The sequence below is a fragment of the Branchiostoma lanceolatum genome, chromosome 18 (assembly GCF_035083965.1).
Source record: "Branchiostoma lanceolatum isolate klBraLanc5 chromosome 18, klBraLanc5.hap2, whole genome shotgun sequence".
NCBI lineage: Eukaryota > Metazoa > Chordata > Leptocardii > Amphioxiformes > Branchiostomatidae > Branchiostoma > Branchiostoma lanceolatum.
The window spans coordinates 11,328,745-11,347,812 of record NC_089739.1 but is presented as its reverse complement, the minus strand read 5'-3'; the positions used below and the strand labels follow the sequence as shown (position 1 = coordinate 11,347,812).

Genomic DNA, 19,068 nt, shown 5'->3' with positions numbered 1-19,068 from the left:
TCACGCTTTCTGGCAACACGGTTTATCTACGTGAAGAAAACATCTTAAACAAAAAATAACTTTAACCACAAATGTTGAACCCTCAAGGAAGATTCTATGCAAATTTAAGAACTATGCAAAAAGACGTGCCTTCGGTGGAAAAGTTCTATATAGCAGTGCTTTAAATCATCTCTATTAAACAGCGTTTAAAGGCATCCACTTTTAAACATTCCTAAATGAGATACAAAATGACAACAATGGCTAAGAACAAACTACGCTCATATAGATCGTTAAACTTAGATGTACTTATAATGACGAAGAATGCATTAAAATTCACACGACAAAGAACTACCGTCACAAAACTACGAATCAGCGGCCACGTTAAGTTCCGTATTAATTTGTACTTGTATGTCTGTACTTAGCACCATATGCATAGAACTGAATACACAATACCGGTTATCATGTTCATAATAAGTCTTACTGATTATGAACGTTTGCATCTTCTTACCTGTACATATATTTGCTTGATTTTCTCTGCGTACTTGAGGCGGTGCTTTAGTGTTTCTCTTCCATCAGCATCGTCACATCGCTTCAGCGCCGCTCGGTACAGGCCAGCTGATTTTGTGAATGCTGTCTCGTCCTGGCCAACTCTTCCCTGCTCTAGATACAGATCCCCAATGCTCTTCAAAGACTCTGTTTCAAGACGCTTGTTTCCCTTCACGATGGCGTTCAAGAACGAATTTGTATAACCTTCAATTAAGGGCATCAGTCCATGCCTTTTTCTTGTGATTTCCTTTTTCAATTCATAGAGTGTCTTTGACACGTCCAATATGATATTTACTGATGTCTTAGTTTCACATCCCGGTTTAAAACACATCTGACTGTACACTAGCTTTGTACATTTCTCTGCATAATTGATACGATGTCGCATAACGTCTTTGTCCTCTTCACCTGTACATTGTCTCAAGGCTTCCATGTACAGCGTAATGCTTTCTTAAAGTTCTCTGTCTTCTGTTTCTTAGTTTTTGCCTTCTCTGTGACGCTAAGACGAGCTAATGGTAAAAAACAAAGTGACTCAAGGCTACCTGGAAAATCGCGCGTACCTCAAGTTTGGAGTGGCCAATCCCCTTCAAATTTGGCAGGAATATGGGCCAGGTATCACTGATTCCAAATAATTACAACTTCCTAGCTAAATTTGCATTATTTTTCCATAATTGATAATAATATAGGATCAACTTGTCTCAATAAACATTGGCCTAGACCAAGCCCTTCTGGTGAGAACTGTGTCATAAAACTTTCAGAGGATGCGGCGAGTGTTGTACATTACATAAATGTAGAACCAAAACAATGAATACTTTATCAGATTTGAAAAAACATAGATATTGATATTATTTTAGGGGGGTATCTATGACTTTATCTACCGACAACCAGGTATGCAGTGATAAAATCAATATCTGGACGTTCGATGTACATAAACCAACTTCTTGCGTACTGTTTGCACCCAATTTCAAGTTTGTAGCCCACTGCGAAGACTTTTGTAAGTAGCTTTATTCAAAATTTTGGTAAATTTCCTTCCATGTATTGATCCATCTCCATCCGTCATGTTGACAGCCTGTCATCTGTCAATGGATTAATTGTTTTCGCACCTCTGCTCGATGTCATTACAGGCAATTATCTTTAATTATGCATGGAAGGCAGACAGCAGTATGCTCATACAATGGTATCCATTCAAATCCAGATTTCAGGATTGTTCCAACTATCCCCTTGTTAAAAAAATGCTGTTTGCAAGAAAAAATCTAAGGATATACAAAATGCTATTCTTATTTGGCCTCTTCGTCGGGTGATTTGTAAAACAGATAGCAACTTCACAACGCCGAGATTGTATATCATATTTGGCATTTCATCAACTTTCAGTTTTGAAATATCTACACTACACGCCAAAAATAGTTATTCAAGCAACTGGATAAAATACTACAGATATCTATACTACCTCACCCGACCTCACCCGACCTCACCCGACCTCATCCGAGTCTAAAATGCAGTGTATACGGGGTAGGGACATTCTTTGACGTTCTGGATACGTTGAATATGCAATTATGAATGCAAAACAAGCAGCAAACTCTAAGTATTTACCAGTTTTTATAAGTTACTCCGCTCGTTTCCAAGATAGAAGATTTCTGGCCGCCATATTGGATCATGCCACTGTTGGGGTCTACCGTGTGATGGGGAAGTTCTTCATACCTTTTTTATTTATTGTTGTCCGACAGGACGATAAGACGGTGGGTACTAATTACAATTTCATCACAAACCACTCATAATAACTGTACACAATAACTGTACACAGTATCTGTACACAATAACTGTACACAACGTGTTTTTCAGCCTCGAATACACGCACGTAGTGTGTATTCATTGCGCCGGCCGTCTTGACCTCCCTTTACTTATAAAAACTGGTAAATACTTAGAGTTTGCTGCTTGTTTTGCATTTATAATTGCATATTTAACAAATCCAGAACGTCAAATAATGTCCCTACCCCGTATACACAGCATTTTAGACTCGGATGAGGTCGGGTGAAGTCGGGTGAGGTGTTTAGGCATACCCCTTTATTTTCGTAAAAGAACCACGTGAATAATTACTCAGGTGAAAAAAATGCTCCATCTGCCCAAAACAAACCTCAAGTTGGACTAAGATAGCCCGCGGATTATAAAAACGCCAATAGACTTGATGCCAGTATAAAATTCCCCAGGCGCACACAGTGTTAACAAGTCGTTTGGTTACCTGGCTAAGGTTAGCCTGGAAACCATACCATCGGCGGCTCCCCGATATTATTACGGCGCTGGGAGTGACCCCGCCCGCCCAGAGAGCTTAGCCCGCTCGGGGTATTGGTTTACGGCCTTGAAAACTACGGTGGCTGCGAAAGTCATCTGATGTGTATTCAGCTGTCTGGCAAAAATGCTTCATGCATCCACATTCCCTGGGCCGTATAGGTTGAAGAAATAGAATACTATTATATCATTTCAATGTGATTCTGGTTGGGGCATTTCCACTATATTTCAATTGGGAGCCTTTATTTCACTTTTAAACTTATTAACAATATTACATGATCATGATGGTAGATTTGGAATTTATACTCTCTGTTTTTGCTTTGTCAATACACGCTAGCCTGGTCACCTGAGTTTCTACGGGTCGGCTTAGGTGCGTTTTATCGGACCCAGTCTGCTATATTGACCCGTTTCTGTCAGATTGTCTTCTTAGCTGCCATATAGAGTTTCGCAGCCACCGTAGTTTCCAAGGCGGTAAACCAATACGCCGAGCGGCCTAAGCTCTCTGGGCGGGAAGGGTCACTCCCAGCGCCGTAGGTGTGGTATCCAGGCCAATACACACCGATACTAGCACATAAAGTGGCTATTCTGAATCCTGTATGTTGACCTGATTGTCGTATATTCAGTCATATTACTTGGCCCTTGTCCCGCTGCACCTGAAAATTTTTGGGTAGTACAGGCTTGTTCTGTACGCTAGCCCTTCTTCTCCAAGCAGAGCTTTCGATCGAGTGGGGTAGTTTTGTCCGAGATTTTTTAAGTCCCTCTCCCTTATGAAGGGACGTAAAAAATCCCGGACAAAACTACCCAACTGGATCGAAACCTCTGCTTGGAGAATAGCTATCCCTGACGTGGTGGGTATCTTTAGAATGCGTAGTTATGTTGCATCTTTGCGGTAAAGCAAAGTGAGTGAAAATGAGCAATATAACCCGCATGGACACAACAAGAGGAAACATCTTCGCTATATAAACTATAACCCTGTCTGAGAGTATCTGACCAAGGTTATATAACCTCCTTGATCTAAACATTGTGTTATCACCTTGTTCACACCAGGGAGGTTTCTGAAAGGCCAATATTGTTCTTGTTCCTTTGTTTAGGACAATACCATGCAGGAGTTCATGGTTTTTCACAATTCAACCTAAACATGGTGACAAAGCTTGGCAATCTCCTGTCTTTTTCCTTTAATCATTACATGAACGAAAAACAATGCTGGAAAGTGCAGAAGAAATTATTACAGAACAGACTCTTATCTCCTGTAATTCAATCGACTCATCTTGACTTTTTTGGCATCTTTGTTTGGATGGAGTGTTCAACAGGGGACGGCCCAAGGGTGTGTGAAAGAACCGCAAAGAAATGTAAATTAGCAGGAGGAGCTGTGGGCGGTGAAACTACAGCAATTATCGCCCTTCTCCCTGCATATTCAAGGCCTCCCACTCGCACCTTTCCTCATTTTAATCTCATTATGAGGGTTTTGCTGGGACAAGCTTAGCTTGTCTTAGCGTCACAGAGAATTCTGGAGGTACACATCTCCAAGACTCTTCAATGTCTCACACTTCAAAATCTTGTCTTCACGACTTATGGCGTGTATCAACTTACGAGAAAATCCCCTTTCTACAGCATCAAGGTCCAAGCCTTTCTTAAAGATCAGGTCCAACTCACGAAACTCTTCAGCTACCGTTGACAGCTTAGTCTTTGCCTTCTCCATTGTTCTTTTTGTCAATGATGAATGTTTCTAAAAAATTCTGTTTCTTGATCCTTTCGGTGTATCTAATGTTGAGTTTGTCGATAGTGTGTTAATGCATCGACTTTGTCTTATGAAGTATTGATAGCCTTGTCAAACCACCACTTAACAATTTGCATGTAATGCTCTTGCGTGTTGTCAGAGCTCACCCACCTATGAATGTATTAAGATAGTGATGTTTGTATAAGAGCTGGAAGTGAACATTAAAATGTACCTTAACCACTTACATAATACTATTTAAGAGTGCGGTCAATAGTTATAATAATTTCCTAAACTGGTCATAAATCATAGCAACAAGCTCAGAAATCATTATCCAACTCCTGATAAAGAAATAAACGATTCCACAAACCTCTGTGTCATATTTGTATTGCAGAATTCACGTAGCCTGGAATCCAAACCTATTATAGCTCCCGAGTCTCTCTCCGCAAATTTGCGGAGAGAGACTCGGGAGCTATAATAGGTTTGGATTCCAGGCTAGAATTCACGGTACCAGTCAACTGTATGCATTTGGTTGAGTCTCCCTGTCCTGTCCTGGGGATAGCCCCCCCCCCCTGCATATGCCAATCATACCATATATAACCCTTAGGCTACATCACCCGCTCGTTTAATCGGCTGCAGGGTCTGACGTTTGAGAGGGCAGATGCCAAACTCCCTTTGGGGCCCAAAAAAGGTACATAGTCCAGGGTAGACAGGCCAGGTAGGCAGCCCAGCTTTTTCCGTAAACCCTTTCAACTCGGGCCATTCTACGTCCTACCACGGAGCTAGAATAACTTCTTAGTTCCGGAAACTACCTTGCAGTCAGACCAAACGAAAAAAAACAAAAGCGGGTGATGTAACCGGATATACCTACCTGTCATGGAATTCCCCTGTACGGGGAATCCCCACACCTGACGTGGCAGCTTACACAACAAATTAATTCTTTCTCTTCCAGATTTGTCTTTATGTAATTACGTATTAGCTATCTTCTTCTTCTTCTATCAGTTGTCTATTGTTTGGAACAGATAATAGATATTACTAGCAGTATCTCAGACTATTTCCCTGCGTTACTTAACACAGATGTAGACCGGAAGTGCACTGTTTGTCGTACCTGACACTCGCAACCCCCCTCCCCCAGTATAACCTAAAATTAGTTCCCAAATGACCACCTGTCAATGTTACGGACTAATTATCACAAAATGCACCTTTACATTAACAGCAACGCGGTTTGTAGAGTTGGGATAGGGGATGGTTCATTATTCAGCAATATGTGCTGTGTTTCCGCTTATTAGGAACGTTTGTTCTTTCCAAACTTCAAAGGTTTAAGTATTATTCTCTAGTTGAATGTATGCTGTAATCAGTAAATTCACACACCTTAGACATCTTTCCTGGGATTATCTTTTTAGTCAGGCATACCAATGTATACCAGCCTTACTTGTGTAAAAATAAGTCGCAGGTAAATCATACCCTGGCGACGAGAAAGCGGAAGTCCCAGGAGTGACCGCAATATTTACACCTAAAGGTGTATGGGAAGGGGGGGGTGGGGGATCCCCGGATTTGGGATGTTACACCAAACAGCTGTAGGGGTGATTTTATAATACCGTCTTCGCTCGAGCCAGCTTATTAGCAAAATCACGGCATTTTCAGAGGCAACATTAGGGTGGCTGGGGTTCGTGTACACTCGAACCCAAAATTAAAATCAGTTGCAACCAGCGTTCGGAGACTACAGACCTTCATGCAATATTTGAGGTGTTGAAAATAGCTTGTTTTACGGCAAATTTACGACAGTCTGCATGTAACGTGTAGAAGATGACAGTAATGATAAAAGCAGAACTGTTATTCATTACTGTTATAAAGGCGACAAGAAATATGGGTTCAATTAAATTACTGAAGAGAGGTACAATGAAATTGATAGTAAACAAAAAGTAAAGCAGTCATCCTCAATTGAGGTGAAGCATAATGCTTTTTTCAAGTAGCTAGTGGTAGTGCAATGCGGCTTCGTCACGGCTCGCGTTTTTATATTAGGCCACAGCAAGTAATTTCTATGGATGACATCAGCGCGCTCATTAATTTTCGCCTGATTTCGAAATAAAAAATAAGAAATTTCATTGCCCTCCGACGGTGGTCAACATGCCAAAAATGGGCAAATATGTCGTAAACGTTGACAGTCTAAGGTGTTTCATTGCATATGAATACCCAGTGTAGTTCCTGCCAATGATGGTATTACAAGCTGTTTTCTGCGTTTGTTCTAGCAAGGACGATATATGAATGATGGGGGGGGGGGGGGCTAGTTGATTGAGCTGTATACACAAGGTGTTTCATCACGTATGAATTCCCAGTGTAGTTGCTTCAGATCATGGTACAATAAGCTCTTTTCTGCATTTGTTGTAGTTAGTCTATTGAGATGTATACACATCTACAAGGACATGTTTCCATTAAATCATGGAGGTTTTGTATTATATATGAAACCTCATTGGTTGAATACTGGAATAAAAGACCTATTGGTCATGATATCATATTTCGTCGCCTCACTTCTTGTTTAGCAAGACTTATGATCTCAAAATGTGGAAATATAGGAATCTTGTATTTTTTGGCCCGTCTTGCTTTTTTTCGCCCTATCTCATTAATTTTGGAGTCTGCGGAGGATGTCATCCATAAAATTTACTTGCTGTGGCCTTATATGAAATATTCCTTTTAATAGACAAATGAAACTTGTTGAGGAACCCACATTGAGACCCACTTAAGGTGCAAACTAGACATTAAACTCGAATATCAACAACAAGATTCAACAACTACATCAATTCAAGAAAAGGAGCAAAATACAACCAATAGGTCTTCATTTTGGACGACGTAAGCTATAAGCGTCGGCTTTTTGTTTGACCCACACTAACAATATGTACCAGGTTGTTAAACTTTGACCTTTGCCCTCAATAGCCGTCCGCCATTTTTGTCGGCGTCCTGATTTTGTAATCCGAACTGGCCGTGATTTAATCGAAATTTCAGTAGTTGCAGAGATGACTGACCACCAGAAACCTACAGGTTAGACCTTTCATTGTCGTTAACGTTTCCTGGTTGGTGCTTGTTCGGCGGTGAATTAGAATTAGAAGTGTGTTTTGAATCGGTATTTGGTGGCCATGGGGAGGGGGGCAGTGTAAATTTTGTTACATGCATTAGCTGTACATGTAACTGCTGCAAATTGATCAAATATATCGTCAAAAACGATACAGAAATCATGAAAAGTGTTATCGTATTCGCTAAAGGTTGTTGTTGTTGTAATTATCCGTGTTTACGTCTATAATTTGTTGCGCTAGACGTGGACTCTTGGTGTTTCCGGTTCATAATCTGCTTCCGGGTCAAGGTGCTTGTAAATTGCATTCACATAGTTTATTTCCCATGGTGCGTTGCTTAATGATAATGAAGAATAAAGATCTCTATTGTACATTCTCCCCCACTGGGCTAAGCACAGGCTAGGTCACATGATAACAATCATATACATCCATGTCACATGCAATCATATACATATTCATGTCCATAAAAACATCTAGTAATATATTCTAGTGCTTCCGGCTTCTTCTCGCTTCTTGGTAATTGTATAAATCAAGTGTAGGAGGCTCTATGGGCAGTAGTAGTAGGCAACCTCAAGCCAACCGTACACACTCACGCCACATCTTCGCAAGTTCCAGTTTAGAACTTTATTGTTTCGCCTTGCGTGTGGCTTTTTCAAGGTAACAGAGCTCGAATGACAGGAATAAGATTTGATTCAGGCTAAACTTTTTAAAGTCAACCAAAGCAATATTAAGGACAAAAAAATGAAATTATAAAAAATGCTGAAATCTTAATGGTAGTGACATTTCCTAACACTGTTTAGAATATTTCCGTAACAACTTCATACTTTGAGCATTTTAAAAACCGCGCAAAAACGTGTTGTATGGTAATCCATTTAGTTTCGCGAGCCTACAAAAACTCCGGCCACGATTTTCAGTGAGTTGTCACGTCACAACAACGTCGTATTTTTGCATTATGGACGTCGCTATACATTGCGGTAGTGTTGTTTGAAGTTGTCATGTACAGAAATGACACAGTAGATTGACTTTAAGAATCCGATTTTCGGGCCCTAATATTGCTTGAGTTTCCTTTAAGAAAGGAATTTGCATCTACGGTATACAAGTTTACTACCTACTAGTTATAATTGATCTTTCAATTCCCTATTTGTTACTTTCTATTTCAGACATGGACGAAATAGACGGATACAACGAAGAGGTCTTACCGAAGACAACATGTAAAGGAGAGCAGTGTGACAACTTTGCCCCAGGAAAGCGTAATCTAGAACAACACGTGATGCCAAAACGTACTGGTGAGAAACCCTACATGTGTGGGGAGTGCGGATACAGGACAGCTAGAAGGTCTGTCTTCACCCGACATAAGAGAAAACACACTGGTAAGAAACCCTACAAGTGCGATGAGTGCGGATGGAGGACCGCATACAGTTCATGCCTATCCGCACACAAGAAAACACATACCGGTGAGAAACCCTACAAATGTGACCAGTGCGACTATTCTGCTGCACAGAAAGGTCACTTAGACAACCACGTTATAATGAAACACAACGGTGTAAAACCCTACGTGTGCGGGGAATGTGGGTACGGGACCACTAGGACTTCGGACCTAACAAATCATATGAGAAAACATACTGGTGAGAGACCGTACAGATGTGACCAGTGTGACTATTCCGCTTCAACAAAAGGTCCGTTAGTCAAACACGTCAAGGCAAAACACACCGATGAGAAACCCTACGTGTGTTTGGAGTGTGGATACAGGACGGCTTTAATTAATTCCCTTACCCGACATAAGAAAACACACACCGGTGAGAAACCTTACATGTGCGAGGAGTGCGGATACATGGCAGCTGACAAGAAATTATTAACCAGACATAAGAGAAGACACACCGGTGAAAAGCCTTACATGTGCGATGTGTGCGGATACAGGACCACTCACAGTTCGTCCCTATCCTCACACAAGAGAACACATACCAGTGAGAAACCCTACAAATGTGACCAGTGCGACTATTCTGCTGCACAGAAAGGCGCTTTAGACAAACACGTCATAATGAAACACAACTATGTAAAACCCTGCGTGTGCAATGAATGCGGATACGGGACCACTAATAGTTTCGCCCTAACCATTCATATGAGAAAACATACTGGTGAAAGACCCTACAAATGTGACCAGTGTGATTATGCCGGTTCAGAGAAAGCTCAATTATACAGACACGTTTTGACAAAACACACTGGCGAGTTACCATTCGTGTGTGAGGAGTGCGGATACAAGACGGCTATTAGTTCTTCCTTTTCTCGACATAAGAGAAAGCACACTGGCGAGAAACCCTACTCGTGTGATGAGTGCGGATACAGGACGGCTTATAAATCTGCTTTATCCCGACATATGAAAAAACATCCAGGTAGGAAACCTTGTAAATGAAATCATTTTACGTCTTCCGGTGAAATTTGTCTGGACAAGAATAGTGTTTTAGAATCTAAAATAATTTCATTAGGTTGGTAGAAAATAGGATATGGGAGATTCTTTATACACAACCAGGTATTGATCTCACCTGCTAACGTTTCGGTGTCTATCAGACACCTTCTTCAGAGCTTCTGACTGGAGTACTGCTTCTCACGCGCCACCTACATGTACATCGGCTACTTATAGCGGTCGGAAGCAGTACTCCAGTCAGAAGCTCTGAAGAAGGTGTCTGATATACACCGAAACGTTAGCAGGTGAGATCAATACCTGGTTGTGTATAAAGAATCTCCCATATCCAGTATTTTAGAATATCTAGTATAAACTATTCAATCTGTAATTATCATTTGAATAGGCCGCCTAGAAATGTTTTTACCATTTTGATGCGTTTTTACGTTATTAATCTTTCCATTTGCTATGTTCTCTTACTTCTATTTTAGAGATGGACCCGTCCACCTTTGGGCCCCCTGTTAAATCACACCGTACGGAACAAACAGCGAACAAGAAGAATATGCAAGAGGATACAAGATGCACAGGATGGCAACAGGTATTCCAGGAAACTTACAGTGAGGTCCTGGAAATGTCCGGCGTAACTCAACCGACCCGTTATTTTGAGAACGAGACGAATGATACTGCAGCAGGGGATCAGACAGAAAACACAGGATGGCAGCAGGACATTTTAAGTGAAGAAACATGCGCGGTAAACTGTATTCAGTCCGATCACTCTGATGAGGGATTTCTGTCACATGTACATTTCGGCACAGAACAGATGGGAATGTGCAACTCAGTGGGTCAGGCAGCACACACAGGACGGCATCAGGACGTTCTAAGCAAGGAAACGCACGGGGTAAACTGTACGGAACCTGAGGTCCCAGCACAGTTACATGTAGAGGTTGGCTCAGGACAGATTACGATGAACAACAAGGGTGAGCAGACGGCAGATGTAGCACGTGAGGCTACATGGGAGTCAAACTGTACAGAGCCGGAGGTCTCAGCACATCTAGATGTAGAAATAGGAACTGGACAAATTGTTACGAAGAAAAGTGGGGAGCAGACAGCAGACATAGCACACCAGCAGGACGTTCTAAGTGAGGAAACGGGCCGGATAAACTGTATTCAACCTGAGCAATCAGCACATCTACATGTAAAGGTCGGAACTGGACAGATTGTGATGAACAAAATGGTGGAGCAGACAACAGACGTAGCACGACAGCAAGACGTTCTTAGCGAGGAAACGTGCGGGATAAACTGTACAGGGTTTGAGGTCTCAACGCATCTAAATGTAGAAGTCGGAACTGGACAGGTTGCCATGAACAACATGGAGGGGCAGACAATAGAAATGAGACGCCAACAGGACGAGGAAAAGGACAAAACGTGCAGTGCCGAATATGACGAAAATTTATTGACAAAGACAACAAAAGCGGAGCAGTGTGACCTCTCTGCCCCTGATAGACGTGATCTAGACAAGGAGGCGTTGACAAAACGTACTGGTGAGAAACCCTACATGTGTGGAGAGTGCGGGTACAGGACTGGTCTCATGTGTAACCTCTCTCAACACATGAGAAAACACACCGGCGAGAAGCCTTACAAGTGTGAGGAGTGCGGATACAGGACAGTTGACAAGTATTCCTTATCTCGACATAAGGTAAAACACACCGGTGAGAAACCCTATACGTGTGAGGAGTGCGAATACAGAACAGCTCACAAGCGTTCCTTAGCTCGACATAAGAGAATGCACACCGGTGAGAAACTTCACGTCTGTGATGTGTGCGGATATAAGACGACTGACAGGACCTACCTATCTACTGTACACAAGAGAAAACATACTGGTGAGAAACCCTACAAATGTGATCAGTGCGACTATTCTGCTACACAGAGACGTCACTTAGACGAACATGTCATAATGAAACACAACGGTGAAAAACCTTTCGTGTGCAAGGAATGCGGATATGGGACAACTAAGCGTGCGAGCTTAATCATTCACATGAGAAAACACACTGGAGAAAGACCCTACCGATGTGACCAGTGCGACTATTCCGCCTCAGAGAAAGGTCAATTACACAGACACGTCTTGACAAAACACACTGGCGAGTTACCCTACGTGTGTGAGGAGTGCGGATACAAGACAGCTTTTAGTGGTGCCTTCTCCAAACATAAGAGAACGCACACCGGTGAGACACCATACAGGTGTGATGAGTGCGGATACAGGACAGCTAAGAAGTCTTCATTATCGCAACATAAGAGGATACATACAGGTGAGAAAACTTGTAAATAAAATCGGTGCGACTATTCCGATGTGCACAGACATACCTTAAACTAACATATGACTGGACACACAAATTAGAATATGTGTGAGGAAATTGGTTGATAGATAGGTTTATTAGCAAGACTTAAGGTTTAGGTACATAAAACTTTCTATATATCTAGACTTATTGACCTCTTATGTACAAGGACATGCATACTCTACGGTACAAGAACGAAGACATTATCCATGTCGCTACAAACTATTGTTGTTTTCACTAAGTTAGCTAATTTCGTTGACAAAAAATAATTGCATGTAAGTTTGGGGCTTAACCTTTTAGTTTGTTTTTGTTATTCAAAAAATTAGCATCTACGCTACACACGTTTACCACATAAGTGATACTGTATTTGGATTCCCTCTGAAATGTGTTAACTTCTATTTCAGAAATGGACAAGTTATCCTGTGGGCCTCCTGTTAAACAACTTCGCACAGAACAAACTGCGAACAAGACGAACATCAAAGAGGAGGGGACGGGAGACACGGGAAGGCAACAGGATGAAGATGAGGACATGGTATTCCAGGAAACTTACAGTGAGGACCCGGGAACAGAAACTGGAAGTCAGCAGGACGTTCCACGTGAGGAAACATGCGGGGAAAACTATACTCAGCCTGAGGTCTCAGAACATTTACATGTAGAGGTTGGCTCAGGACAGATTGTGAAGAACAACAAGAAGGACCAGACAGCAGACATAGCACGGCAGCAGGATATTCTTAGCGAGGAAGAAGAAACGTATGGGGTGAACTGTAAAGAGCCTGAAGTTTCAGCACATCTTCATGTACAGGTCGAAACTGGACAGGTTGTGGTAAACAACATTGAGGATCAGGCAGCAGACATAGCACTGCAGCAGGACGTTCTAAGCAAGGAAACGTGTGGGGTAAACTGTACGCAACCTGAGATCCCGGCAGATCTACATGTAGATGTCGAAACTGGACAGATTGCTATGCACATCAAGCGACAGCAGACAGCCGACATAGCACAGCAGCAGGACGTTCTAAGCGAGGAAACATGCGAGGTAAACTGTACAGAGCCTGAGGTCTCAACACATTTACATGTAGAGATCAAAACTGGACCGGTTGTGATGAACAACATTAAGGAGCAGACAACAGACATGGTACGCCAGCAGAACGAGGAAAAGGACGATCCTAATGACAAAACGTGCAGAGTGAACTCTACCGGATACGATGAAGTGGTCTCATCGAAAACAACATGTGCTCCGGATAGAAGTACTCTAGACCAACGCGCGATGACAAAACGTACTGGTAAAAGAAATTACATGTGTGAAGAGTGCGGATACAGCGCAACTATAAAGTCTGTCTTAGCCCGACATAAGAGAAGACACACCGGTGAGAAACCATACATGTGCGATGTGTGCGGATTCAGGACCGCTCAAAGTTCTTCCCTATCCGCACACAAGAGAACACATACCAGTGAGAAACCCCACAAATGCGACCAGTGCGACTATTCTGCTGCACAGAAAACTAATTTAGTTAAGCATGTCATAATGAAACACAACGATGAAAAGCCTTTCGTGTGCGAGGAATGCGGATACGGGACCATTAACAATTCGAGCCTAACCTACCATATGAGAAAACATACTGGTGAGAGACCCTTCAAATGTGACCAGTGTGACTATTCAGCTTCAGCAAAAGGTCAGTTAGCCAAACACATCTTGACAAAACACACCGATGAGAAACCCTACGTGTGTGGGGAGTGTGGATACAGGACGGCTTTGATTAATTCCTTTCGTAATCATATGAAAACGCACACCGGTGAGAAACCATATATGTGTGAGGAGTGCGGACACATGGCAGCTGACAAGAAATTATTAACCAGCCATAAGAGAAAACATACCGGTGAGAAGCCCTACATGTGCGATGTGTGCGGATACAGGACCACTCACAGTTCGTCCCTATCCGCCCACCAGAGAACTCATACCGGTGAGAAACCCTACAAATGTGACCAGTGCGACTATTCTGCTGCACAGAAAACTAATTTAGTCAAGCATTTCATAATGAAACACAACGGTGTTAAACCCTATGTGTGCAAGGAATGCGGATACGGAACCACTAATAGTACAGACCTAACCACTCATATGAGAAAACATACGGGTGAAAGACCTTACCGATGTGACCAATGTGACTACGCCGCTTCAGACAAACGTCCATTACACAGACACGTTTTAACCAAACACACTGACGTGCCACCCTTCGTGTGTGAGGAGTGCGGATACGGGACAGCTCACAAGTCTTCCTTCACCCTACACAAGAGAACACACACCGGCGAGAAACCCTACGCATGTGATGAGTGCGGATACAGATCGGCTGCTAAATCTACCTTATCCCGACACATGAAAAAACATACCCGTGAGAAGCGTTAGAAATACCATCTGTGTGAATATTCTACTGAGTACAGACATAGCCTAAACCCACACATTGATTAGAAAGTGGGTGAGGAGATAGGTAAATGATTTAGTTAAGCAACAAGACTCACAAAACGTTTGATAGCCTGTAAGATAATAGTTGTGAGAAATGATTTCTTAGAAAAACACACAACCATCAACATGTATCGATAATTTATATGTAACTTTACTGACTAACAACGGATATGCTGTACAATGTATGACAACTTAACTACAGCAAATTCAGTGCACAAAAACACTGTACTTGTGCCGTTTTTTAACGTCTCGTCACTTTCTTACAAACTGTCGTATATCAGACTGTATCATTCAGTATAGCCAAATTAGCTTTTTCTAGATAATTTTGACATTGTAGCCATCGATTTTAATTAGTTTTTGATGACGAATTTCCCCAAACAACCATGTAGAAATGTTTTAAATCGTTTTGAATAAACTATTTCGTTTGTTCTTGTTATTATTATCTTTTTTTTTTTTATATCGCTGGCTCTGCACTCCCACGTTCTTCATAACTTACTTTAAAAATGCCACGTATAGAGAAAAGTAACCGATTTTTACACCTGGTTGAGTTTGCTGATACGCCGAAACAAGTCCACGCTTTGAAATACGCATGTATAAGCTAGTTCGGAGTTGCTACTACGCATGTGCAGTGTCAAAGGTGAAGGCCCCCGGCTTGAACACAGTGCTCGCCTCCACATTGTCTCGTTTTGCATAACAACGCCCAGACGGGTCTTGTTTCCGTCGCGGGGGCCTTCACCTTTGACACTGCACATGCGTTGTAGCAACTCCGAACTAGCTTATTATGTGAATCCTTGGAACATAAAGCGTTAAGCGGTAAACTGATCTTTGACCTATACCCAACCTGAATATCAGGTTTTCGACCCCTGACCTTTAATCCCATATGATTTTCCGCCATTTTGTTTCTTCCTGAAAAGTCACCTGTTGATCTGACGAAACTTTTAGTTTTCTTAAAGCATCATTTTCCTTCGAACGTATCATAAACGACAAGTAAGATATTTTCAGACTTCTATAGCTTAATGGGATATGCTTGTTTAACGCTAACCTAACTGTATTAGTGTGTTTGGAGGTAACTTATGACGTCATAAATGTATGTGGGGAGGGGGGGGCGAAAATTTTAAGTGTAATATAATGATTCTAAGCAAACGTAACAACCTATGCCAATATGGTAATCTTGGAACAAAGAAACTGCCTCATAGAATGATGGATAATCTTTGACCACCCAGCGGGAATGCGAAGAATTACAAGTTAAACAGGTCTACTTGAGAAACTTTGTCACATTTTGAGTAGTAAGTGTACCAATGACGTCACTATAATTTGACCTAGAAACAGTAACCAAATTTACAAAGTAAAACCTAGCTTAAAGGAACAAGATGTAATTTTGGATGTTTTTCGCCACATGTTTAATTCACTTAGCTCGATCTCTATATTGCTGTAGCAGTTTGTGAACATTGTATTGAAGTTAAAGTAGTTTGTTGTACATATAATGATGTACATAGTTTTTTATACATATGACATTCTGTATACACAAACCATGACAAGCAGAGGACTGGTAAAGTTGTCTAACAAGGAGGTCTTTTTTATTGGGGAGGGGGGTAAATACATATACTACAAGGAAGGTCATATTCCCCACTTCATCAAGTTCATGATGAATATAATCTGGTGAATTAAAGTTTTCACTTTCCTTCTCTATTCCCTCACAGTTGCCAAATATGGATCAGCGGACCTGTGGGCAAAAGCCATCCCCGAGGAGCAAGTTGACACGACATAAGATAAAGCATACAGGAGAAAAACCTCACAAATGTGACCAGTGTGACTATTCTACAGCACATAAAAGCCTATTAAACCAACACAAGTTCAGACACACCGGTGAAAACCCCTGTGTGTGTGAGGAGTGTGGATTTAGAACAGTTGATCCGTCTAATCTAACCAAGCATAAGAGAAAACATACAGGTGAGAAACCGTATAAATGTGACCAATGTGACTATGCTGCTGCACAGAAGCCTCATTTACGCCAGCATGTCATGTTAAAACACAGCGACAAGAAACTCTACCTGTGTGGGGAGTGTGGATACAGGGCTGCTATTAAGGTGTGCCTGACCAGGCACATGAGAAAACATACAGGTGAAAAACCCTACACTTGTGACCAGTGTGACTACTCAGCTTCAGAAAAAAACTGTATAGACCAACATATTCGGATAAAGCATACAGGTGAAAAACCCTACATGTGTGGGGAGTGTGGATACAGGACCGCAGTTAGGACTGCCTTATCCAAACATGCTAGAACGCATACTGGCGAGAAACCTTACAAATGCGACCAGTGCGACTATTCTGCAACACAGAAATGCAGCGTCGACCGACACTTCCTTGCAAAACACAGCGGTGAGAAACCCTTGATGTGTGGAGAGTGTGGATTCAGAACGGCAGTTCCAGCTGCCCTTGTCCTACATATGAAAAAACATACTGATGACAAGCAATACAAGTGCGAGGAGTGCGGATACAAGACAGTCGATAAGTCTACCATGTCCAAACACATGAGAATACATACAGGTGAGAAACCCTTTACATGTGGGGAGTGCGGATACAAGACAGCCACAAGATCAGCTCTATACCGACATTGGAGAAAACACACCGGTGAGAAACCCTACAAATGTGACTACTGTGACTATTCAGCTGCGCAGAAGAGTGACTCAGACCGACACGTTATGGTACACCACACCGGTGAAAAGCCTTACATGTGCGCGGAGTGTGGATACAGGACAGCTGACAGGTCTTCTCTATTCCGACATATGACAACGCACACAGGCAAAAGACCCTACAAATGCAACCAGTGTAAATATTCTTCTACACAGAAACGAGATCTTGACCGACACGTCATGACAAAACACACTGGTGAGAGACCCTACATGTGTGTTAAGTGTGGATACAGGGCGGCTTTGAAGTCTGACCTATCACAACATATGAGAACACATGACAAACCCTTCAAGTGTGATCAGTGCGACTATTCGACTACACGAAAACATAGGTTTAAAGAACACATGGCTAAACACACTGGTTAGAAAACCTGTAGTTGAGATGATTGTGGCTACTGTACAGTAAAAGAAGCAATAGGTGGCAAAATGCAGTAGGAAAAAGAGTTCAGAGACCTCATACATACAAGAAATATTTTGAGCCTTTGTAGATTTATCATTCTATCATTATCATTATATTGATAAGGCTGCAATTAGCATAATCTATTTTAGGGATGGTCTTTTCTACCAAAATAACATATATTGTGTGTGTGAAAGTCCTTTATTTTGGCAGAATGCCATGTTTACATTTCATCATAAATTATGCAAATAACTGACACATACACATAATATATATACATAGTGATGTACACTTTCAACAAACTTACACATATATAGAATGAGTATGAAATTCCTACCGTTTTGCAACAAAGGCATTATGGCACTTTCATATGAATTATGCAAATAACGCCCTTATTGGAATACTTGTCATCTGTAGATGTTCCACATACCTTAGATTAAATATGCCACATTTATTTGGCTCCTATTTTACAAAAACCCTACAAATATAAATTTTCCTCATTAATCATTGAAAAAGTACTAATTTGCATTTTATTGTGTACATCTTTGTCTGAGCTACCTGCATACTGAGTATGACAAAAGATTTTGACACAAACGCCAGTGTAGTTATAGGAAAAGCTACTAGGGGGACCAAACCTACACCACCATTCTTCCTTAAATCGCTAGCTTCCTGCCACCAAAAATTAATCAAGACCATAGCCCGTTCAGGTCAAAAGACTTTTTTAAAGTTCTACTGCAGTACGAAAGTCACTTGCCAGGGGGCCCACATCGACCTCTACCTTTGTCTTCCCAACACCTACCATACAAAATATCATTGTAATCCATCCATTAGTCCTTGAGTTATGCTGACTACAAAAATCCGGAACACACAGACACACAGACAGATCCAAGAGAATACCTCCATGGAGATAATGAGTGCCACAGTGACATGAAATATACATTGAAGAAGATCTAGGCACAAAACCTAGGAGAGTAAAGCGACAAGCTGTTACATATGGTTTGACCCATGATCAATAGAGAATCACGTTTGTGACCTCTCACCTTTGACCGGTTGGAGCGATGGCGTCATACTCAACACAGGATCATAATTTTTCTGAACTGACGTGATTCTTACGGCATTTCAAAAGTCGTACATATCAGAAACCTATTGGTAAGACATTTGATTCTCCTTAACGCTTCCTGGTTGGTGCTTGTTCGTCGGTAAATGAGACT

At 41.7% G+C, this 19,068-nt stretch overlaps 2 protein-coding genes across 2 annotated transcripts; both read left to right on the top strand.

Annotated features, from left to right (window-relative positions):
* Window positions 1-7,462: 7,462 nt before the first annotated feature.
* LOC136423971 (zinc finger protein 208-like) lies at window positions 7,463-14,718 on the top strand. Its single transcript, XM_066412370.1, has 4 exons — window positions 7,463-7,555; window positions 8,745-9,974; window positions 10,474-12,288; window positions 12,720-14,718. Exons 1-4 carry the CDS (start codon window positions 7,531-7,533, stop codon window positions 14,711-14,713), a joined length of 5,064 nt encoding a protein of 1,687 aa, XP_066268467.1. The 5' UTR covers window positions 7,463-7,530; the 3' UTR covers window positions 14,714-14,718.
* A 927-nt stretch (window positions 14,719-15,645) lies between these two features.
* LOC136424405 (zinc finger protein 665-like) lies at window positions 15,646-18,560 on the top strand. The gene is made up of 2 exons (XM_066412997.1): window positions 15,646-15,757; window positions 16,471-18,560. Exon 2 carries the CDS (start codon window positions 16,480-16,482, stop codon window positions 17,824-17,826), a length of 1,347 nt encoding a protein of 448 aa, XP_066269094.1. The 5' UTR covers window positions 15,646-15,757; window positions 16,471-16,479; the 3' UTR covers window positions 17,827-18,560.
* The last annotated feature ends 508 nt before the right edge of the window (window positions 18,561-19,068 follow it).

Bases quoted from the DNA above. Each gene is read 5' to 3' on its own strand.
- LOC136423971 (XM_066412370.1), top strand. From the start codon at position 7,531: ATGACTGACCACCAGAAACCTACAG. The intron at 7,556-8,744 runs GTTAGACCTTTC...TTTCTATTTCAG, and splicing joins TGACCACCAGAAACCTACAG to ACATGGACGAAATAGACGGA. The intron at 9,975-10,473 runs GTAGGAAACCTT...CTTCTATTTTAG, and splicing joins ACATATGAAAAAACATCCAG to AGATGGACCCGTCCACCTTT.
- LOC136424405 (XM_066412997.1), top strand. From the start codon at position 16,480: ATGGATCAGCGGACCTGTGGGCAAAAGCCATCCCCGAGGAGCAAGTTG.